Below are 23,775 nucleotides of genomic sequence, written 5' to 3'. Positions count from 1 at the left end.
GGAGCCCAGAACAGTCTGGGTCAGGCTGACCCTCTGCCCTCAGGCCATGGTGGGGCTGGGGGCCGGAAGTGAGCTGGGATACCTGCCTGTCTTCCTTCCAGAGGCCCCGAGAGGGGCGAGGGTCTCAGGGCTCAGAAAGGTAGGACTGAGCCTCTCCACAGGAGCAGGCACACAGAGCTGTTCCTCTCAGCTTGCCACAGTAGCTGTGGGTTGGGAAGCACTGTGCTGCTCCGCAGGGAGGCCAGTGGGCACCGCGGCAAGTCACACTCAGGGTAGACTCCCAGCCAAACTCCTCGGCAGGAGAGCAGAGGAGGCAGCATGGGGATAAGCTTGACCTTTGTAAGGATATTAGAAAAGAAGATGAAAAACCCCTTCTCTTCCCTTCCTTGTCCTGTGGGTCCCAATGGCTGAGGTGACATCCATATAGATCTGCCCCTCCAGGGGCCCCTTCAAGGCCTGGCCTTTGACCTACTCCCCAAGCTGGGGCCCATTTCTCCTCCTGCTGCTCCCTCAGAGGGTACCTGAGCCCTCTATGGGGGCAGAGCAATCCTGGGAGCTGGTGGAGAGGGCACCGAACCACCACTGCCTAGGTGGTACAGAAGGTGGATGGATCCCACCCCAGCCAGACAGGGGCAAAACCTGGGAGGTACCCTGGAAGCCACTGGATTGGAAGGGTTATCAGCCCTCCCCCATCTGCCTGGTCCCTGTCAGGGCCTTAGTGGGCCCCAGAACTGGTCGCTCTGCAGGCTCTGGTTCCATTGGCTACTGGGAGGGTGAGGCCAGCCCTGTGAATGGGGGTGATGGGCCGGCTCCATCCAGTCTGTCACAGCAGTCCTGGGGACGGGCATCAGTCCTGTCCTTGTTAGGGAATGTTTGGGAGGAACAGGTCTGGTGCTGACCAGCAGTTAGCCCAGCTTTTGGGCCCCTGGCCAGAGTTATCAATCAAGTCAGGGGCCTATGACTGGAACCCCCCCCACCTCCTCCCATGTGCCTGGAGGGGTGGATAGGTACCAGTGCATGCTGACTCCCCTCATTCCTGCGGAGGGGTGCGGGCGAGCTCCTCTATCCCTAAGAGCCTGCCTCCTCAGGCCCAGAGGCTGTGGCTTAAGGGCCACCCCGATATACCCAGGGCCCTGTCCCTGGGACTCAGCCCTTTCCTCTTCTGCCACCTGTGCTGGAAGAGGGGCTTCTGGGGGAGACTGAGATATGGGGACATTGGCACCATCTGGGGCTGCTGAGGGCTGGAGGGGCTGGGAGAGGTTGGAAGGCACCTGTGTCCCTGAAGGTGTCAGACGCTATAATGGGGGCCCACCTGCATGTGAACGCGGAGGCGATTCTCAGTTTATTTCAATAAACACGTATGATGTGCCAGTGACCTTTCTGTCTGCCCCTCTTGGGGGGTTGGCTGGCTCATGGAGAACTGGGCTGTGCAGAGGGTGGGTGATGCATCTGTCCCTGGCTGCTGGGCTGTCAGGCATTCTGAATGAATGGCATTGGCTGGTGTTTTACTTGTGATCCACACTGAGTTGGGCAGGATGCCCGAGTGTGTCGTTTGTTGGTCCCAAGGTGCCTCAGTGTGCATGTGGGTGTGTGTGGCCCGCCCCACGGAAAAGCAGCCAGGCGACAGTCTCATTCAGTTTCCTCTTTACTGTGGATGTCACTGTTACCATCATAGCCACTGGGAGAAGCACACACCTTTAACCCCATGTGCTAGGGGCAGGGGGTCATTCAGGGTTATAAAACTAGCTCTGTACATAGAACATTCTAGGGAGAAAGCCACCCCAAGCACGTGTGCACCTAGGCACAGCAGGAGTTGGGGTCTGGAGCTCAGGCGGGACCTTGTGTGGACAGGTGGGTGTGTGCACGTGGGGACGCGGAGGAAGGTCTGGGGAAGGGGGAGAACACTGCTAAGGCCACTGCAGGGCCTCGTGTAGGTCGGCTGGACAGGCAACTTCCCAGGCTCCCCAAGTTCTTCCACTTTAGGGCCCTGGGAGAGAGACCCTTCCCTCCTTTGCAACCTTGACCTTAAAGCTTAGAGTGGAGGGAGAGGCTGCAGGACCAGGTCCCCAAAGGGGCGTCCCTAGGCCCAACTCCCTTCCCCACCCACTACCCCAGATCTGGGGTACCCAGTCCCTTCTAACACAATGGGCCAGGACCAGGACTAGGGGATTAAGGCAAGCAGGGGCATCCACATGAAAGGTCAGGGCTTGTAGGGCAGTGAGGGGACCCAGGACCCCTGGAAAAAGTGACAGTCTGGTCTCAGAGAGGACTGCCAGAGAAAAGTATCTCTGGGATACCCCATCAAGGTGGAGATGTTCCCCAACTCTCAGGCTTCACCCACAGAGATTGGACACCAGGGAGACCAGGTAGAGATCTCCATGGAGACAGAGATTGGCACTTAGGGGCCACTACAGACCAGTCTCTGCAGTGATAGAGGCAGAACCTGGTCATCAGGGAAAACCCCCACCCCAGGCCTTGGGGAGACAAAGGGTCACCATGGTGGCCAGTCCTAGAGACAGTAGTCCATCCTCTCAGGTGCAGATGAGCTGGGGCCCCTAGCTGGCACGATAGGTGGATGTGTTCTTGGGCTCTGTGCTGGGCACACACCAGTCACCGGCCTCCTGGATGGTCTGGTAGTGGCGCCAGGCCGACTTGTTGTAGACAGGCAGGCGCTCCACCGAGTCCGTGGACAGGGCCTGGAGCGCATCATGGTCAGCCTCCCCCACCTCCCTGCACCTTGCCCGTTCCCACCACAGCACCCCTTCCCCAAGGTGGGCTGTGATGGACACTGACCGTGGCCAACTTGTCCCACCCCATGTCTGAATCAGCCCAGCCCATATGCCAGACTGGAGAGACAAGGACCCCAGGCCCTGAGAGACCCAGGAAAGACTGTCCCTCTGTGTCCTACCCTTGCCCATTCAAGAAAGCTGCCCACTGAAAGGGGAGGGGAAGGGGAAGGATGCTGTGCTGTATGACCTTGAGGAAGGTCACCAACCCTGAACCTCAGTCTTCCCATCTGAGCATGACGAGCTGGATAACAAGATCTCTGTGGTTCTCCCGCCTCCCAGGTCCAACATGTCAAGGTCCAACATGTCAAGGGACCCAGAACAGGGTCTTAATCCTGGGCTGTAGACTCCCTGAAATTGTGTGCCCAGCTGTGTGTATGTCGGGGAGTGACACAGGTTGAGGAACTACAGCTGAGCTCAGGTTCTCAGAGTCCAGGACCAAGAAGGGCTTGGAGGGACAGATGTCAAACCTAATGGCCGGGGCAAACCCCTCACCCAAGCTGCTCCACAGACAGGGCCTCACCTTGAGATAGATGACAGCGTCGGTCCCAAAGCCCTCCATGGAGAAGAGCTGCAGGTCGCCCTGGAAGTATTTGGCGTAGAGGCGGGAAATGGGGAGCCCATAACCAAAGCCAGCCTGCAAGGGGGCAGGAGGGGAGTGGGGTGATGAGGTGGCAGGCATTTGGCTTCCTGGGGACTGTAGGGACTGGTGTGGGGAGTGAGGGGGGCATGGATGTAGGGTGAAGGGTGCTCAGCTATGGTCACGCAGGGCGGGATTCTGGAGCTGGGGCACAAAGGGGACATGAGAAAGAGAAAGCTTTGAGGCAGTAGCGGGGTGTGTGTGGGATGAAGGAAATCAGTCGGGTGGAGGGAGGAAGGCTGAGGAGGCACAGGGAGGGGACAGTATGTGTGGGGACAGTATGTGGGTCAGGGAGAGGAGCCCTGCTTAGGTAGCCAGAAGCCCTGGGTACCAGTCCAGACAGGTCATGGGGCTCCTCTGAGCCTCGAGTTCCCAATCTCTAAAACGGGATGATAAACTCTCCCCTGGGAATTGACAGGGAGGTGTTGGTAAACTGAACAACGTCCAGAGAAAGGCAGTTAATGCAGTGGAGGAAACACATAGGGGAGAGGGAGAATAGGGAAGGTGACAGACAGACACTCGACAGACAGCTGGATGAGTGCAGGCTGGGGAGAGATGGGAGGCGCAGGAATGGGGGGGCCCAGAGACTTGGGGCAGGCAGGGAGACAAGTGCCACCACATGGAGTCACAGAAGAATGAGAGGCCATGGGAGGTAGGGAAGTGAGAAATGGGGCAGGGTGACAATTTGATGAGAAGAGATGAAAGGAGAGACAAGCATCTTCCCGAGAGGCAGAAGGCGGGCTGGAGTTATGCCATCTCACCAGCGGGGTTCCCCCAGTGCCAGGCTGGGGGGTGGGTGCTGTGGAGTACATGTAGCTGAAGAGTCGCTCGATCTTCCTCAAGGGGACACCCCCACCTCGGTCACTCATCTGGGGGAGATGGGACATGTCAGGTGCTCTCCACAGCTGCGTTTTCCACACAGCTCCACCGCCTGGCACCTCTGACCACCTCATGGTCATCCCTACCCCCAGGATCTGCCCTGAGCCCCCCATACAGGAGATGAGACCCTAGCTCCTGGCAGGTGGGAAGCCCCCGCCCCCATTGCTCCCTGGTCCCCAGAGTCAAGGGCCACATACTTTGATGGACAGATCTTCCTCTCCCAAGGCCAACATGACCTTGATGGGGGGCAGAACGAGGCTGGATTCGTGGCTTTCCACTGTTGCTCGCATGGCATTCTATAGAGGGAACGAGGTAAGAGATGAGTGAGAGAAGTCTAGTCTTAACCCCCAGGGTCCCCAAAGGACCATCCCTCAGTCTCCTCACCTTGAAGAGCTCAAAAAGCATGTGGTAGAGGTGGGAGGGGACATAGACCATGTGAATTGGCTGCCTGGGGTTGGATGCTGTAGGAAAGTCAAGACCGAAGAACAGGAAATTGTCAAGAGATCACCATTCAATGTTCATTCACCCAGTATCTAGAATCCAACGCACAACCACCCACTCATTGTCCATCCATCTGCTCGTCCATTTATCCAATATTCATTCACCCATCTATCCACTCATTCAATGCCCATCTATCTGTCCATCCCATATCCATCCATCATACAATGTCCGTCCATCCATCCATCCATCAGGTGTATACCCAGAACTGTGTGCTAGACACTGGGCTGGACCCTGGGGACACTTGATTACACTGATTTGTCACTGCCCCGCCAGTCTCTGGCACCCACATAATTATAAGACAGTACAACAGAGAAGCAGACCTGGAGCAGGGAAGATGCCTAGCTACCTTGTCCTGGAGGTCCAAGAAGGCTTTCTGGAGAAGCTGGGCTAGAACAGGGCCTTAAGGGAAGATTAGGATGTGAACAAGGTGACTTCTAGGTACAGAGGCATGAAACACCTCAGGTACACAGGCATGGAGGTGGCTGAGGAGCAGGTGGGGGAGGGATAGGGTAGAGATAACTTCCAGGCCCCTGCTTCTCTCCCCTATACAGCTAGGTACCTCCCTTCTCATCAGCAAATCTTGATACTTCTGCCTTTAAGATAATTACCAAATCTGCCCCTTGCTCTCCATCCCTGACGCCTTTACATCCCCTTACTTGGATTTCCTACAATGACCTCCTAACTGGTCCACTTGGGTCCTTTCCTCCTCCTTCAACCTCTAACTAGAATGTCAGACTCTCTTGTCACCCTGCTTCACATCCTCCAATGGCTTCCCACCATGCTCAAAACCCCTACTCCTGTCCGTGGCCCCTGCACACCCCTGCCTCTCTCTCCAACTCATCGCCCTCAACCTCCCAGCCCCATCACACTGGTCCTTCAGTGTCGCCTCCTCAGTGAGGCCTTCCTTGGCTGCACTATCCAATCTAGGACCCCTGTAGCCACCCTCTCACATTCATTCGTTCCTTCTCCTCCTGGTTCAGGAACTCCTCCCTCCCCAATTTTAACTGAGCACATAGCTGCCTAGCTATTTTCTAAATTCCCAGCCTCCCTTGCAGCTACATGTAGCCAGGTGGCTTATGGAAGTGAGGTGTCCACCCCCTAGGCCCTCCCTTCCATATCCTTCCCTCTTCCTCCAGGGGGGAACTCAGACATGGCGGTGGGTAGCCAGCTTTGACCATGCCAGCCCAGGGGCTGGAGGGAGGTATATGTCTCTCTTAATTAAGCCACTATTATTAGATTCTGGGAAAGCAGCCAAACTGACATGCCATCTAATATACCACCCTGCCCCACCATGCTCTGTGTCACTGTTTTATTTTCTGTCACTGATTATGATCCGACATTATCTTCTTTATCTATTTGTTCATTGGGGTCCCACTCCCCAACTGCCCCAGGGCCAAGAATGTAAGCTTCATGAGAACAGGGACCTGGCTTGTCTTGTTTATGCTTAGTAAACGTTTATCAAGGGAATTAATAATAATAACACACTGCTTTATAAAAGCTCTGCTTCTCCCTTGTCCAGAAAACAGTCTACGTTCCTGATTCCCCAACCTCACCTCCCTCCCCCATCCCCAGCCCTGGAGAGAGAGAGAGAGAGGTGTGCATGCGCCTGCCCTCACCATTGATCTCCTGGATCTCCAGGTCAGGTGAGGCCATGTAATACTTGTCACACAGGAGCTTGGCCATGTCGTAGGCATCTGGGAGAAGACAGGGGCCATTCAGGGGAGGGGCACAGCCCACCCAGCAGGCAGTCCTCCTGGCATTGCCACTGGGCATCGCATCACCAATGTTAATGCCACAGGGATGTGGCCCCACCCACTGGGGAATGGGTCACCCTCTGGGCCCCCAGGGCTCCCTGTGGGCCAGGCACAGTGGGGATGGCTCACCTTTCACGACCTCAGAGACATTGCAGTTGGGGTCGATGCTGCCGATGTGTTTGGGGTGGGCTGGGTTTGTGCTGCCATCAAAGATCAGAGCTGTGGACGAGAAGGTGCTGCTGGCAGGCTACAGAGCAGTCCCCAGCATCCCCTCTTCCCCCAGGGCTCTCCAGCCCCCTGCCTTTATTTCTGTGCCTCTGTGGGCTCTGATCCTCCAGATGCACACCGACCCCCCCTTCACTTTTACACCTTCGGAGGCCTGAAGCCTTCTTCCAGAAGTCTCTCCTCCTATCGTGTCTTGCACTAAAACACACCTAGAGTCCACATTAAATTTCTTTTGCTACAACATTTAGAAAAAATTTTTACTATCCTGCTTTTGAAATTATTTGAGCCTGATGAATTCATTTGATTTGCGATTGGCTACGCTTTCTCAACAATCATAGTAAATACTGGAAATATGGAACTCTAAACAACAAACGGTTCTGGAATGGAATGAGAGTTTCTATGAATACTGAATTTCACACTTTTCAAAAAGGTGACATAAGGTGACATAATTTTCCATTTTGTAAACATTTAAATATTGATTAATTTCCAAGTTGCGGTTTTCTCTTTATATTTTGGAGTCAGTGCCTTTTTTTAGGTTTTGAACAGCCCCAGGTCCCCGAGCGTCCCCGGTGCCTGATGACACGCCCGCCCGGTGGCCCAGCCCGGGTGACCCTGCACCTCCCCAGCAGGCAGCACCCCCTCACTGTGCTGGTTGATGAGCATGCGGATGGAGATGCGGCTGAGGTAGAAGCGGTCCAGGAAGTACTGGACGTTCTGGTTGGAGACGGGGTCATCGCCATAGGTGTCCTTGTACTCAAGCACGCCCTGCGCCATGGTGGGCACCACGTCATTGTGCCGGTTCCGGATGGTGATCAGGGCTTCAGTGAACCTGTGGGAAAGGGGAGATGTCTGCTCCTCCCCAGCCCTTGGGGACACCCCTCGGACTCCTGCCCACAGCATCTTTACCCACTCTTCCGCCCAGACCCAATCAATACACAATACCCTCCCCTCTCTTCCCAGAATCCCACCCTGCATCACCCAGTTGCCTGCCTCACAGCCTCCCTGCTCAAAAGCCAAGAGCTCTCAGTTCCTCAGAACAGGGCTCCCCAAGGGCAAGGCCTGTATCTCTCCCATCAGGCTCAGCGCACACTGAGGGGAGAGGCTGTCTCCCCCAAGACTAGGTCTCTCCCAAGAATGGAATCTATGTCTCTTCCATCAAACTTTGGGTTCCCTAAAGCTGTCTGTCTTCCCCCTCAGACTGGATGTCCCTCAGGGCAGGGGCTATTCTGTCCTGCTGGCATTTTTACCCTCAAATCCCTTCCCTCAGGGCTGTGACCCCAGACGCCCTTTGCTTGCACCTGCCCTCCTACCCCAACCTCACTCACTGGCTCAGGGTGTGGTGGTCCTCAGGGTCCTTGTCCAGGAACTCCATGATGTCCAAGAGACTCTGGACATACCTGTGTTTGGGGACAAGACGGAACATCCATCTCAGCTCTGGGCTGGGCCAGGTGCCCTTCTCACCTCACTCGGCCGCACCTCACTCTTGTCCTGACCCTTCTGTGGGCACCACACAGCTGTACTGGTTGATAAGCTGTGTCACAGTTCTTGTCAATCCGTTTCATTTGTGTATGAGCCTCCCTGACAACACAGTAAGTTATGTAAGAAAACTTCTAATTTATTGGCCTCCCTTATAGTGCCTTTGCTTTTTGGAATCCTAGAAATCATAGTAAATTCCCTGGGTGGTGCAACTGGTTTATGTGCTCAGTTGCTAACCGAAAGGCTGGTGGTTTCGGTCCACTCGGGACAAAGACTTGGTGATCGCTTCCAAAAAATCACCTACTGAAAACCCTATGGAGCGCTGTTCTGCTTTGACACGCATGGGGTCGCCATGAGTCAGAACTGAGTCTACAGCAACTGGTCTTATAGCCCCAGTAGGTAAGAGGGCAGAACAGCAGCTCCATTTTACAGTCTCTTCAAATGAGGTGTGAAGTAGTCCCACAGCCGGTAAGTGGTGTAATTAGGAGGCAGAAATCTCTGGTGCTCTTGCCACTCTCTGATGCTGTGACTACTCAAGAGTCTTACGTCTCTGCCTCTGCTCTTCCCTCTCTTGCTTTATACAGCAGACGGTGAAAGAACTAGGCTTGGAGCTGGCTCAGCCCACTTCCATTTCTGGCTCAACCACTTCTAACTGTGTGGCCCTGGAGAAGTCATGGAACCTCTCTAGGCCCTGGTTCAGGAAAATAAATGAGGGTTATTATTATTATTTTTTTAATATTTATTTTATTTTTCCCTCAGGTGTCTGTCAGTTTTTCGTACTTTGGGGGCTTGTGTGTTGCAGTGATGCTGGAAGCTATGCCACTGGTATTCAGATACCAGCAGGGTCACCCACGGAGGACAGGTTTCAGCTGAGCTTCCAGACTAAGACAGACCAGGAAGAAGGAACCGGCAGTCTACTTCCGAAAAGCATTAGCCAGTGAAAACCTTATGAATAGCAGCAGAACACTGTCTGATATAGTGCTGGAAGATGAGCCCCCCAGGGTGGAAGGTACTCAAAAGATGACTGGGGAAGAGCTGCCCCCTCAAAGTAGTGTCAACCTTAATGACGTGGATGGAGTAAAGCTTCCAGGACCTTCATTTGCTGATGTGGCACAACTCAACATGAGAAGAAACAGCTGCAAACATCCATTAATAATAAAAAAATAGGAACCTGGAATGTACAAAGTATGAATCAAGGAAAATTAGAAATTGTCAAAAATGAAATGGAACGCATAAACATCGATATCCTAGGCATTAGTGAACTGAAATGGACTGGTATTGGCCATTTTGAATCAGACAATCATATAGTCTACTATGCTGGGAATGACAGCTCGAAGAGGAACGGTGTTGCATTCATTGTCAAAAAGAACATTTCAAGATCTATCCTGAAGTACAACACTGTCAGTGATAGGATAATATCCATACGCCTACAAGGAAGACCAGTTAATACGACTATTATTCAAATTTACACACCAACCACTAGGGCCAAAGATGAAGAAATAGAAGATTTTTATCAGCTGCTGCAGTCTGAAATTGATCAAACATGCAATCAAGATGCATTGATAATGACTGGCGATTGGAATGCGAAAGTTGGAAACAAAGAAGAAAGATCAGTAGTTGGAAAATATGGCCTTGGTGATAGAAACAATGCTGGAGATCGAATGATAGAATTTTGCAAGACCAATTGACTTTTTCATCGCAAATACCTTCTTTCACCAACATAAACGGCGACTATACACATGGACCTCACCAGATGGAACGCACAGAAATCAAATTGACTACACCTGTGGAAAGAGACGACGGAAAAGCTCAATATCATCAGTCAGAACAAGGCAGGGGCCGACTGTGGAACAGACCATCAATTGTTCATATGCAAGTTCAAGCTGAAACTGAAGAAAATCAGAGCAAGTCCATGAGAGCCAAAATATGACCTTGAGTACATCCCACCTGAATTTAGAGACCATCTGAAGAATAGATTTGATGCATTGAACACTAGTGACCGCAGACCAGACGAGTTGTGGAATGACATCAACGACATTATCCATGAAGAAAGCAAGGGGTCACTGAAAAGATAGGAAAGAAAGAAAAGACCAAGATGGATGTCCGAGGAGACTCTGAAACTTGCTCCTGAGTGTCGAGCAGCTAAAGCAAAAGGAAGAATTCATGAAGTAAAAGAACTGAACAGAAGATTTCAAAGGGCCTCTCGAGAAGACAAAGTAAAGTATTATAATGACATGTGCAAAGAGCTGGAGGTGGAAAACCAAAAGGGAAGAACGCGCTCAGCGTTTCTCAAGCTGAAAGAACTGAAGAAAAAATTCAAGCCTCGAGTTGCAATAGTGAAGGATTCCATGGGGAAAATATTAAATGATGCAGGAAGCATCAAAAGAAGATGGAAGGAATACACAGAGTCATTACACCAAAAATAATTAGTTGATATTGAACCATTTCAAGAGGTGGCATATGATCAGGAACCGATGGTACTGAAGGAAGAAGTCCAAGCTGCTCTGAAGGCATTGGCAAAAAACAAGGCTCCAGGAATTGACGGAATATCAATTGAGATGTTTAAACAAACAGATGCAGCGCTGGAGGTGCTCACTCGTCTATGCCAAGAAATATGGAAGACAGCTTCCTGGCCAACTGACTGGAAGAGATCCATATTTCTGCCTATTCCCAAGAAAGGTGATCCAACCGAATGTGGAAATTATAGAACAATATCGTTAATATCACACGTAAGCAAAATTTTGCTGAAGATCATTCAAAAACGGCTGCAGCAGTTTATCAACAGGGAACTGTCAGAAATTCAGGCTGGTTTCAGAAGAGGACGTGGAACCAGGGATATCATTGCTGATGTCAGATGGATCCTGGCTGAAAGCAGAGAATACCAGGAGGATGTTCACCTGTGTTTTATTGATTATGCAAAGGCATTCGACTGTGTGGCTCATAACAAACTATGGATAACACTGCGAAGAATGGGAATTCCAAAACACTTAATTGTGCTCATAAGCAACCTTTACATGGATCAAGATGCAGTTGTTCGGGCAGAACAAGGGGATACTGATTGGTTTAAAGTCAGCAAAGGTGTGTGTCAGGGTTGTATTCTTTCACCATACCTATTTAATCTGTATGCTGAACAAATAATACGAGATGCTGGACTGTATGAAGAAGAATGGGGCATCAGGATTGGAGGAAGGCTCATTAACAACCTGCGTTATGCAGATGACACAACCCTGCTTGCTGAAAGTGAAGACGACTTGAAGCACTTACTAATGAAGATCAAAGACCACAGCCTTCAGTATGGATTACACCTCAACATAAAGAAAACAAAAATCCTCACAACTGGACCTATAAGCGACATCATGATAAACGGAGAAAAGATTGAAGTTGTCAAGGATTTCATCTTACTTGGATCCACAATCAACAGCCATGGAAGCAGCAGTCAAGAAACCAAAAGACACATTGCATTGGGCAAATCTGCTGCAAAGGACCTCTTCAAAGTGTTGAAGAGCAAAGATGTCACCCTGAAGACTAAGGTGTGCCTGACCCAAGCCATGGTATTTTCAATCGCATCATATGCATGTGAAAGCTGGACGATAAATAAGGAAGACCGAAGAAGAGTTGACGCTTTGAATTGTGGTGTTGGCGAAAAATATTGAATATACCATAGACTGCCAAAAGAACGAACAAATCTGTCTTGGAAGAAGTGCGGCCAGAATGCTCCTTAGAGGCAAGGGTGGCGAGAGTGCATCTTACATACTTTGGACATGTTGTCAGGAGGGATAAGTCCCTGGAGAAGGACATCACGCTGTGCAGAGTACAGGGTCAGCGGAAAAGAGGAAGACCCTCAACAAGGTAGACTAACATAGTGGCTGCAACAATGAGCTCAAGCATAACAACGATTGTAAGGATGGTGCAGGACTGGGCAGTGACTCGTTCTGTTGTACATAGGGTCGCTATGAGTCAGAGCCAACTTGACAGCACCTAACAACAACATTTTATTTTTGGTGAAAATATACACAGCAGATCATATGCCCATTCAACAATTTCTACATGTACCGCCCCAATGACATTGGTTACATTCTTAACATTGTGTCACCATTCTCATTCTCTCTCCCCATATTATTTCATCACCATTGTCCCTTAAACTACTCATCAATGCTTTAGAGTTACTGTTGTCAATTTGATCTGAAGTAGTTAATTCCTTAAAAGAGCTCAACGCCCAGGGTAAACATTCCTTACTAATTCAGCTAAACTGTTGTTTAGTTTGAAGATGACTTCAGGGGATAGTTTTGGTTCAAGGTTTCAAACATTTTCTCAGAGCAACAGATTCAGGGATTCCTCCAGCCTCAATGAGTCCAGCAAGTCTGGATTCTATGTGAAATTTGAAATTGTTTCACATTTCCCCACTTTTTCTCAGGACTCATCCATCGAGTCCTTGATCAAAACATTCAGTAATGGTAGCCGGCACCATCCAGTTCTTCTGGTCTCATGACAAAGCAGGAAGTAGTTCATGCAAGCAATTAGACCTACAGTCCAGTTCCTTCTCCAATTTCTGGGTCTCCTTCTTCCCCTGTTGCTCCAGGCAAATAGAGATCAATTGTTGTATCTCGGATGATCACTTGCACGCTTTTAAAGCCCCAGGCACTACTCACTGAACGTGGGGATTATGATCCCTTAAGGTTGTGTGTCAACTGGGCTGGGCCATGATTCTCATTGGTTTGGCAGTTACGATATAGTTTGGCAGTCCTATGATGATACGATCACCTCCATGATGAGATTTGATATAATGTGATCACCTCCATGATGGGATCTGCTGTGAGTAGCTAGTCAGTTGAAAGGGAGTTTCCTTGGGGGTGTGGCCTGCATCCAACATACCTGAACTTAATGGCAAGGCTCGTGGGCTTTTCCTCACCCTGGATCCTGCAGCTGGCTCCTGTTCATCTGACCTCTGGTTCTTGGGACTTCAACTAGCAGCTTATCCACCATCCTGCCTGCCAGTCTTAGGATTTGTTGGTCTCTGCAGCCTCTGAGCCAGGAGAAGCCTCCAGTCTGACTCATGGACTTGAGACTTTCCAGCCTCTACAACTGCATGAGCCATTTCCTTGACATAAATCTCTCTCTGTATATATTTATATGCTTTACTGTTTTGCTTCTCTAGACAAAGATGGGGTAGAACAGAAACTCTAAAAACAGCTGTTAGGACAACTGGCTGAACAGTCCCATGAAGCCATGATCTTAAGCCTTTGAACCAAGAGAACTAATCCCATAAGGAGTTTGGTTGTACCTAAGTAGTTTCAGCAACTGCGTCCTTTTTTTTTTTCTACTGCTTTTTGGTGAGGATGAAATGTGATGGTTAACACAGTACCTATCACATAGTGAGTGCTCTCTAAGTGCTTGATCTTGTTCTAAATAGTGGCTCCCACGTTGCGGACAGCTGAGTACGTCCTCTGAGTCCCCAGGCAGTACACTCTCCACTGCTTGTACTGGGAGCAGGCTCTAAATCACACCGTGCTTTAATCTGCCATGCCCTGGGAAGCGGCATCACAGCTTGCTGATGGCAGGAGTGGGGTCTGTCTCAGCCCCAGTACTCCCTCCTTGCCCTCCCCACCCAGGGCCCAGCATAGCTCCTGACACACAGGAGATAAGGCGTCCTAGTCGGTGAAGTGGCGGCGGGCGAGGCCTAGGCAGCAGAAAAGAACATCTTCCTCCCCAGAGTCCAGCCTACAAGTCAGAAGAGCCAGCCCTCCCCCGCCCACCCCCAGTCCCCCCAGGACAATCAGCATGGCACTTCTAGGCCCTCACCTCAATCTCCCAGGAGAATAACGACAACCAACACTTACCAAGTGATCATTAATGCCCACCTGTGCTCAGAGTCCCACATCTCTCTCATCTCATCTCTCAACAGCCTTGATAAGCATGTAATATTTCCCCCTTTTTGCAGACAAGGAAACTGGTCCACAGAGGTCACGTGATATGCCCAAGGCCACACAGTAAGGAGCAACTCTGGGATTGAAACCTAGGTCTGTCTGACTCCAAGTCTCCGCCACATGGCTCAATGTCTACCCTCGTCCTAACAGCGATGGTGCTGTTGACATCAATGGTGACAGAAGCTTGCATTGACCGGGTACCGACTCTAGGCCAGGACTCTGCTCTGTGCTTACCTGCTCCCTGTACGTTAACCTCCACAATAACCCTGTGAGGTGGGTGCTACTGCTGGCCCATTTTACAGATGGGAAAGTTGATATGTGGAGCTGGGATTCTCTATCCCAGGCCTGTGTGACTCCAAATCCTTTGTTCCCTGACAATGCCTGGGATAAAGCTTCATGCTGATATGCTTCTTGGAGGGAGAGATGACTGGGGGAGAGAACCTGCAAATGTGCAATGTTAGCGGGCAGGTAGAAAGAGGAAGGAGAGATAGGCTGGAGAGTGGGGGCCCTAGAACCCGTTTCCAAGGGAGCTAGGGGCGAGGAGGGAGGGGGTCAGGCCTAGAAGGCTGCCTGTGCTTGGCCAGAGGCCTGTGGGAGGGGCAAGGTCAGAGTCCCAGCATCCGGCACCACCCCTGCATGGCACCACCCCTGTATGGCTGCCCAGTGAACCCTAGAGGGCAGAGATTAGGCCTGGTCACAAGGCACTGAAGTGGAGCAAAGTCACTAGGATGGATCTCAACAATGGGCAGAGCCTGCCAACGTGGGTATCCCGGACAGCGGCCAGCCCCAGGCCTTTCTCCTTCTATGAAGCAGAGTTTGGAATCCCTGTCCTGGATCCCCAAAGGCGAGTGGTCCTGAGTGTACTCTTGGGAGGGAGAGAGGACAGAATGAGAGGGACTTTCCCAAAGGACCCTTGGCCCTGACCCCACCCTGAAGCCCCCAGGAACCTGGCACACCAGCTCTCGCCCTTGGATCAGATCTTGGTCCTAAAGGCAGAGACACTGGGAATGGTGCAATGCTGGGTCCCAGGCTACGCTCCCCCCCCTCCCCTCCGCCACCTCCCAGAGTGAGACAGAGAACTGAGCTTAGCTCTGGGAGGCCTGGAAGCCCAGTGTAGTGCAGACTCATCCCTTCCAGGTTTATGGCCTCAGCTAGGCTGAGCAGGCAGTGGGGCCTACATAAAGCTCTAGGGAGGCCTGAGGTCCCTGGGCCTGCTGGGCTCTGCAGCAAACAAGGCCACCCACCACTCCCCTGGTCAAATCTGGAGCTTCCTCTCTCTAGTCCCAGGTTGTGTGGAACCCACCTAGACTCTTCTTCTGGGGCTCTCCTGTCTGACAGACAGCCCCTGTTTTCTAGCCAGTCCAGAGCCCCGGATTGAGGAGGCAGGAGGGGTGAGATGGGGAGAAGCAGAAGAATAGATGGATATGGTAACCAGTGTGGGTGGTAGGAAGGAGGGTGTGCGCAGGCATGTGTGGGAGCAGAAGTGTGTCTGGTGAGTGGGGGACTGTTTGTGCCTGTGGATGTTGGCGCCTGTCAATGCTGTGTGTGTGTGTATGTGTGTTTGTGCACGCACGCACCCCTGCCAGTATCTGCAGCGGCTGTAAGGAAGGGGCGTGAACAAGCTGATGGCCATAAGAGGGGGGTGGCTCGATACACTGGGGAGAGGTGGCAGATGTGACTGGGGAGGGGAGGCAGGCAGGGCACGGGTCTTCAGCCAGGCAAATTTGGGTTCCGCTGCTGGCTCTGCCCTAAGAAGCCACTCTAAGAGACGGTGCCTATCTGAAAAATGGGGTTCGCAGCAGTAAGCACTTCGTGGGACTGTGGTAAAGACTGAAGAGGATGATATGGAGTCCACGTTCAATAAGTAGTCATTCCTACTTCGCTTCTATTACGATTGTGGAAAGAATGGCTGAGGGAGTCAATAAGATGGTGGACCTAAAGCCCTGGCGCCGTGCTGGCACGGGGGTGTGGTGGAGCCACTGCGCTGTGGTGGTTATTCTTCTCAAGGGCAATGACTGGTTCCTGAGGGGCGGGAGTGGGGTTCCCATAGGCTGAGTTTGGGCTCCACACACCTGGCCAAGAGGCAGCAAAGGAGGTTCATGAAGTGACAGCCATATCGTCTCCTACCCCCTCCCCTACCGCTCCCACAAAGCCTCTCTTAGTGACAGGACTGACTCACTGTCATTTGATTCTACTCTGCAACTCTTGTGTAACCCTCCATTTTCTGGAATCAAATCTCCACTGACTCCACAGGATTCCTCAGGCTGGCTTTCTCTCCTGACGAGTAAAGATGGCCCCTTCTGCGCTCCAGCAACACGGGCTGTCAAACCCGTTTCTGTCAAGTGTACCCTACTCTCCTACTGACTTGCGCTGTGACCTGAGAGGTGAGTCCTCATACAGAGGAGACCCCACGGGGAAGGAAACCATGGCTAGCTCCCAGCAGGCTAGGCATTAGCCTGGCTTGGTGGTTATTCTCTGCTCTACAGACGTCAGAAACCTCCGCCTCAGCTCCTAGGGCCACAGCAGTTTGCCCCACCCTAGGAGAGATCTGACTGCATGTCACTGCCTGAGAACACAGCATTCTTCCTTTCTCTTCGAGAATGCAGTCTCCAGAGCAGGCTGCCTGGATCCAAATCTTGGCTCCGCCACTTTCTCAACCAGCTGCTGTGGAGTTGATTCTGACTCATGGCGACCCCATATGTGTCAAAGAAGAACTGTGCTCCAAAGGGCTTCCAATGGCTAGTTTTTTTGGAAGTAGATCACCAGGCCTTTCTTCCAAGGCACCTCTGGGTAGACTCAAGCCTCCAACCTTTTGGTTAGCAGTCAGACACGTTAACTGTTTCCACCAGTCTACCTGAGTGATTTTATACAGACAAGCTACTTAACCTCTATGGGCTTCATTTTCCTCATCTCTACAATAGAGAGAATAACAAGGCCTACTTTATGACGTTGTTGTGAAGATTACAAGTGTTGATACGTGTAAACACTTAGACAAGTTCCTGACACACAGCAGGCCCTCAAGGTGTGTTTGTTGTTGTCATCATCACTGTTATTACCAGGTTGCCCAACAGAACCTCCATATTAACAGAATAATAGCATCATTGGCTTGGGGGTGCTGCTATCCAGGAGCCTGGGGACACTGCTGCCCTTACAGAGTTCCACACCCCTTCACATTCAGCGGTGGCATTTGACCTTTAGAGAAAGAATTGGTCCCCATTTTACAGATGAGGAATCTTAGGCTCAGAAAGGCCGTATGGCTTGCCAAGAACTGGTGCAAAAGGTTAACGCACTCAGCTGCTAACTGGTTGGAGGTTCAAGTCCGCCCAGAGGCACCTTGGATGAAAGGCCTGGTGACTTACTTCTGAAAAATCAGTCATTGAAAACCCCATGGAGCACAGTTCTACTTTGACACACATGGGGCTGTCATGAGTTGTAGTTGACTCAGTGGTAATTTGGTAGCAGAAAGGCTCAAAACGAAACATGCTGATGCCAAGCTCAGGGCTTTTCACACTTCCAGTGGTCCCACTCTACCAAGTCTGTCCGGTTGAAATAATGTATCAGGTTTATCTGTTGTTGTTGTTGTTGTTAGGTGTCGTCAAGTCGGTTCTGACTCATATCGACCCTGTGTACAGTACAACAGAATGAAACCCTGCCCGGTCCTGTGCCATCCTCACAGTCATTGTTATGCTCGAGCCCACTGCTGCAGCCACGGTGTCAATCCATCTCTTTGAGGGTCTTCCTCTTTTTCACTGACCCTCTATCAAGCATGATGTCCTTCTCCAAGGACTGGGCCCTCCTGATAACATGTCCAAAGTGTGTGAGACGAAGTCTCACCATCCTTGCTTCTAATGAGCATTCAGTTTGTACTTCCTCCAAGATAGATTTGTTCGTTCTTCTGGCAGTCCATGGTATATTCAATATTCTTTGCCAACACCATAATTCAAAGGCATCAATTCTTCTTCTGTCTTTCTTATTCATTGTCCAGCTTTCATATGCATATGAGGTGACTGAAAACACCACGGCTTGGGTCAGGCTACTTTAGTCCTCAAGAGGACATCTTTGCTTTTTAACACTTAAAAGAGATCTTTTGCAGCAGATTTGCCCAGTGCGTTTGATTTCTTGACTGCTGCTTCCACAGGCATTGATTGTGGATCCAAGTAAAATGAAATTGCTTACAACTTCAATATTTTCTCTGTTTATTTAGAACCAGGAATTCTAACTGGCCTACAGTGACTCTTGCCTAGTACCTTTGCCCAGCTGAGTGAAAACTCCATTAGCTATTATACATACTAACTATTAACTATTACACGGGTTAACTATCACCACTGCTAACAATAGCATTTACACAGGACCTTTCTTTTTCCTAAGGGAGGTTATGCTTTTTACTCAACAGACTCTGAGGCTAGTGGCCCTGTTGTCAGGCCCCCTGATGAGGCGCCTCTTGCCTCTTGTGCAGACCATGCCCATTTCCACCACCTCCATCATCCAAGGTGGCAGGAGTTTCTCCCGTAGACGGCCACCACGTGCCTGTCAGGAAGTCCTTCCTGGCCTCCAACCTTAGTCTCTCTTGCTGTAGCTAATGCCCATTCTGTCTCTTTAGTGCATTAGAACACTCATTATTTAGCAGTCTTTGGCCTGCTCTTCTCAAAGCTAAAACATCCTCTAGGGAAGTGTTCTCTCTTGTCTAACTTCACTTCCTCCTGCTGTTGCCTGATACCACTTCCAAGCTTTGAGGGAAGACTAAGTCAGGCCAAGCCTCAAACGTGTAACTGATTTTCAGGAAGGGACTCTGTGGAGGCCCTGGGGGAGTCATGGGAGGTCAGTAGCCAGGAGCTCCCCACACCTACCCTTGGCTCTCCGAGGAACACAGTGTCCAGGGAGGGGCCTGAGAAGCCCTGTCCTGGAGTCAGAGACCAGCCAGAGAGGCGGCCAGGTAGGTCAGCCGGACAGAACCGGAGGAGGGCTGGGGAGAACAGATGGCACCTTCTGTTTCCTCCCTGTGACTTCCACACCACCCTGTGGCGGGAACTGCTGCTGGCTCAGAGGTCCTAGAACTCTGAGAGGCAGGGCCCAGCAAGGGGTGACCTGGTTGGGCTTCATGAATGTGAAGCTCAGCCCTCTGTCCCCCCACCCCATCTTTACCGCTTGTACTAATAGCACTATACCCACAAAGTACGTTCTCGGACACCCTAGCAGGCCCTTTCCTGCCTCCACACCTTTGCATACACTGTTCCTTTGGCCTGGATTGCCCTTCCCTTCCTTCTCAGTCTGTGGCGCACGTAGGGCCCTTTGTGCCTTTGTGCCCATTTCAACTCCCCCGCAATTTCTGATTCCAGTAACCTACCATGTGCCTGGCCTTGTGTGTGAAACACTTCATCTCATTTAATTAGAAGGAGTCATTTATATGCACGCCCATGCATAGACAAAATGCTAGAAGGGCACCAAAAAAATCTTCAGAAACCTTAACAGTATCTGGTTATGGGGTGGAGGCATTTTCTTCTAGCTACATTACTGTGTTTTTTCCAAATGTCAAAGTGAACATGTTATACTCCTACAATGAGAAAACAACTCCAACCAATGTTATTTTTAAATAATATTCTAATTCTTAATTTAAAGAAAACTAACTCTCTAGCAGCTCACTGCTCCTACCGCTCTCTACGTGGCACCTAGTCCCCCCGCCTTGCTGAGAAGTTCTGTGTTCCCTGTGAGATCACGGGCTCCCCAAAGGCAGCTGCTGCTGTTTTCTGAGATCAAGCACAACGCTGGGCTCAAACGTTTCAGTGCACAGTCCTGAATCCAAAACGAAACCACACACACACCATATCACAAGTCTAGAAAACCTAGCAGAAGATTTCTACACGAGTGCTGCTCAAGACCAATGAGTATTACCCATTTCCATGCTCAGTCATGGAGCAAACCCATGTTGCTGCTTCATGTGACCGGCCACTGGCTAATGTCATCCTGTTACTTAACTCTGAACAGTTTCTTAAGTGAACTCTACTGAGAATCTCCCTCTGCTGCTGCTACATGCAAGAAACTTTGGTCTTTGCCCTTCAAGGCTATTTGGGGTGGGTTCTACATGATCCCTGTGCCTATTTGAGTGTCTTCCAACATCTAAAACAGTCTGATTTATAGCCTGGATGGTATAATTTGTTCATCTGACACGTCTTATTTCTCTGTTTTCCAAAAAGTAAACCCAGATAAATATTCAACAAAGGCAAAGCCTAACATAGCACATGCTGGGCTTCCAGGGCCAGGGCTGTGGCTAATGCTGACATCAGTCTGATTTGGAATTTTAGCTGTGAAAACCACGATGTCCCAGGACTTGGGCCAACTATGATTTACCCAAACTACGGATCCTGGGTTTCTGGAGAAAGGAGGATGGTGAATATAAGGCTGTCCCGTAGACACTGGAGGGTAGGAGCTGGATCTTAGTCCCTGCTCTGGCCTAGGACTCCCACATGACCTTGGGCAATTCCCTGGCCCCCCTGAGCCCCTGTGCCTCTGCTCTGCCCCCACCCCGTCAAGGCTGCTGGGAGCATGGAGCCTCCATCCCTGAGCCCAGGGACACCTGGCAATGGAGTGGGAGGGTGCAGGGCCCTGGCCAGGGGTCTCACCAGCTCTGGACCAGCTGCACCGAGGGTGTGCTCAGCACCCGGTCAGGAAGCAAGTTGATCTCCTTCATGATGTTAGCCAGGCGCACCGGCAGCTCCTGCCTGAGGAAGGTAAAAGAGGTCTTCTCACAGGCATTGCTGGACCCTGGGGGAAGGAGAGAGGGGTGAGCCCAAGAACTTCAAACTAGAAGAGCCAGAGGACAGGTCAGTCAGGCTCTTCGTGTACTGAGGGCTCAGAGAGGAAGCAGCCTGACCAAGAGCACAGAGCAACACAGGTCTCCTCCCCTGCATGCTCAAACCTCCATACACCATGCCTAACCTTCCAGGGGGCTGCATCCTCTCCCCACCTCCAGGTGAACCTTTAACCATGGGGGACAGGGCCACCCATCCCTGGGCCCACTTGGAGCGGCCTCTGGCCTAAGTCACCTCAGTCTTCTCTTTTCTTCTGGACATTCACTTTGGGGGATTGATCCAGGTGGGCAGAGCAGTCTGGGAAATCTATCCCTACCCAGGGTGGGGGACTAAACCGGGACCACTGCGGTTGCAGGGTCCCAGTGTGGTCTCTTCCAGGCTGCTCCTGATGCCCACTGCAGAGTGGCACCCTGCATTAATGCCTGCCTGTAAGGCAAACAGGGCCCAAGGACAGCAGCCCCAAACCGAGGCCTGTCTTTAAGAAGAGGGCTTGGAAGTCTGAATAAGGCCATGGCCTAGAGTCAGGAGACCTGGGTTCTAGTCCAGGCTCTCCTTCCAACTCTGTCACTCAGAGTGTGTCACCATCTTTCTGAAGGTCTGTTTCTCCCACTATACTACGAACAGACTGAACTCTACTGTGGGCCCCTCCCAGCAGCAACATTTTCTAATTGGGGCCCAGTCTGGGCTGGACAGTTGCTGGGGCTAGTGGTGGGCCCAAGAAGCTTTCCCATACTGGGGAAGCTCAAGATTCAAAAGCCCAGGAGGTGGGCAAACAAGTCTGGGGCAACAGGTGCCCTTGTGTTCTGACTGCCCCCTCCCCGCCCCTTCCTGTCAGTGACGCAGCTGTAACCTGAGCCAGGCACTATCTTCTCAACTCTTCAGAGACCTGGGCCAAGAGAAGCCAAAACCCATTGCTACTGAATAGATTTAACTCACAGGGACTCTGTAGGACAGAGCAGAACTGCCCCATAGGGTTTCCAAGACTGTAAATCTTTACAGAAGACTGCCACATCTTTCTCCCCGGAGTACCTCATAGGTTCGAACTGCTGACCTTTAAGTTAACAGACAAGCACTTTAACCACAGCACCCCCAGGGCTCCTTCAGAGACCTGGGCACCCCCTCCCAACCTCCAGCTGGCACCATGGAAATACTGTGTGGACAGACAGAGCCTACACAATGCCTGCTTCAACTGGCAGGTTGGTACCGCCTTGCTCCTGCCCCACAGCTACCCCCAGATGCTGGTGGTGGGTGATTCTGGCCCAAGAACCCAGAAGCAGCCAAGGGTGGGTACAAGCGACCTGACTTCACCTTATGGTGCTAGGGCCCTGCCAAGCTAGGGACAGGGTGCCAGGCTGGGGCAGATTTGATCTTCAAGTGTCCTTGCCCACCAGGACGGTTGGGAGCCACATCCTTCATCCTTCATTGGGTTTACTGGTCAGGAGCTCCCTCTCTGGTTGGCATCTTCTTCTGAGAGAGCCCCCTTCTCCAACTGCTCCCTGCTTTTCTCTCAGTCTATCCAGGAATGTCTAACCTTTCCATGCCCAGCCCAGGTCTCCTCCTTCCAGATGGCTACCCCTCCCCAACTCTTCCTTGTTACTTCCACTAGCACCCCCCATTTCCTCTCTATCCCCATTCTTAGAGTCATCATAATGCCACATTAACCCTTTAGTGCTAGAATGTCACCTTACTCCCTTCCTACCCTAATGGCCCCCCCTCCCCTGTCCCTTACTCCCCAAGACCCCTCACAAAGCCCAGGAAGAAACCTTGGACCCATCGTTCTCAGTGCCCTCCCCCCTCCCCCTTCCCATTAGTAGTTCAGTTCACAGTCTCTTTTCAGCTGGGGCGCCCCTAACCCTTTCAGGCCTCGGTCTTCCCTTTCCTCCCCGTTAACCTTTTCCTGCCTGTACCCTTCCTAGCAACCCTCCTCCGTCACTCAGGGCCTCTCTTCTCCTCGTTAATCCTTCATTGTCTAGACCCCTCCAATCACCCCAAATCATCCCCCGGCTGCCCCTCTCGGTGCCCCGGTGCCAGCTGCCTCCCGCCTCTCCGTACCGAAGTCCAGAAACTGCTTCATGGACAGCGGGGATGGGGAGAACTTGCTGAAGTGCTCAATGTACTTGGGCGCCCCTGCCAGGGAGGCATTCTTCAGCAGTGCCCGGACCCAGCGCATGGCGGCGGCCGCGGCTCGGGTTCCGACTCTGTCACAGCACGCGTAGCTGTCGCGCTCGGCTCGGCCCAGCCCGGTCCAGCCTGCCTCAGCAACCCGGTTCGGCCGCCAGCTTCCCCTGGCCCGGCGGGGGCCTCTGAACCCCAGCCAATCGGCTCGTTGTGGCGCCCCGACGTCGCCAATGGCCATGTGCAAACAACTACGGGAGAACCAGTAACATTCCGCTCCGGCACGTGGCTTCCCTCTGGGCCCGCCTGCTTAACCCCGTCCCAGCCCGCGGCGGCCTGTTGTTTTCGGAGGGCGGCGCGGCCAGTCCGCCTCTGATCTTTAACTCCTCCCTTTCCTTCTAGGGTCGGAGGCTGGGTTAACTCCTTTCTTCCCAGAGGTCCTTCGAGCCTTTTAATTTCTTTCCCCTCCAATTTCCTCCCTTTCCCTTGCTCCCTCCCCAAATCTCCACCAATTGTCGGCTCATTTTAACCCTTTCTTTCTCTGAATTGTCCAGGTAGCTTCCAACTAAACTTTCTTCGCAAAGGTGCTTGTTTCACCTGTCCTGATCTCTCCCTACTTTCCCTGAGGGGGTCTTGTGGGTCCCTAGTCTCTCCCCAACCCTCCAGCAA

The 23,775-nt window shown here is 51.7% G+C and overlaps 1 protein-coding gene across 1 annotated transcript; it reads right to left on the bottom strand.

Annotated features, from left to right (window-relative positions):
* Positions 1–1,627: 1,627 nt before the first annotated feature.
* PDK2 (pyruvate dehydrogenase kinase 2) lies at positions 1,628–23,300 on the bottom strand. The gene is made up of 11 exons (XM_064271212.1): positions 23,044–23,300; positions 20,803–20,944; positions 8,111–8,182; positions 7,430–7,614; positions 6,690–6,779; positions 6,423–6,500; positions 4,690–4,766; positions 4,503–4,601; positions 4,188–4,295; positions 3,310–3,423; positions 1,628–2,696 (listed from the first exon to the last, which is right to left on the bottom strand). Exons 1-11 carry the CDS (start codon positions 23,159–23,161, stop codon positions 2,556–2,558), a joined length of 1,224 nt encoding a protein of 407 aa, XP_064127282.1. The 5' UTR covers positions 23,162–23,300; the 3' UTR covers positions 1,628–2,555.
* Between the last annotated feature and the right edge of the window lie 475 nt (positions 23,301–23,775).

Source organism: Loxodonta africana, chromosome 18, assembly GCF_030014295.1.
Source record: "Loxodonta africana isolate mLoxAfr1 chromosome 18, mLoxAfr1.hap2, whole genome shotgun sequence".
Classification (NCBI taxonomy): Eukaryota; Metazoa; Chordata; class Mammalia; order Proboscidea; family Elephantidae; genus Loxodonta; species Loxodonta africana.
Note: the sequence above shows the minus strand (reverse complement) of the source record. Positions and strands in the feature narration are given on the sequence as shown.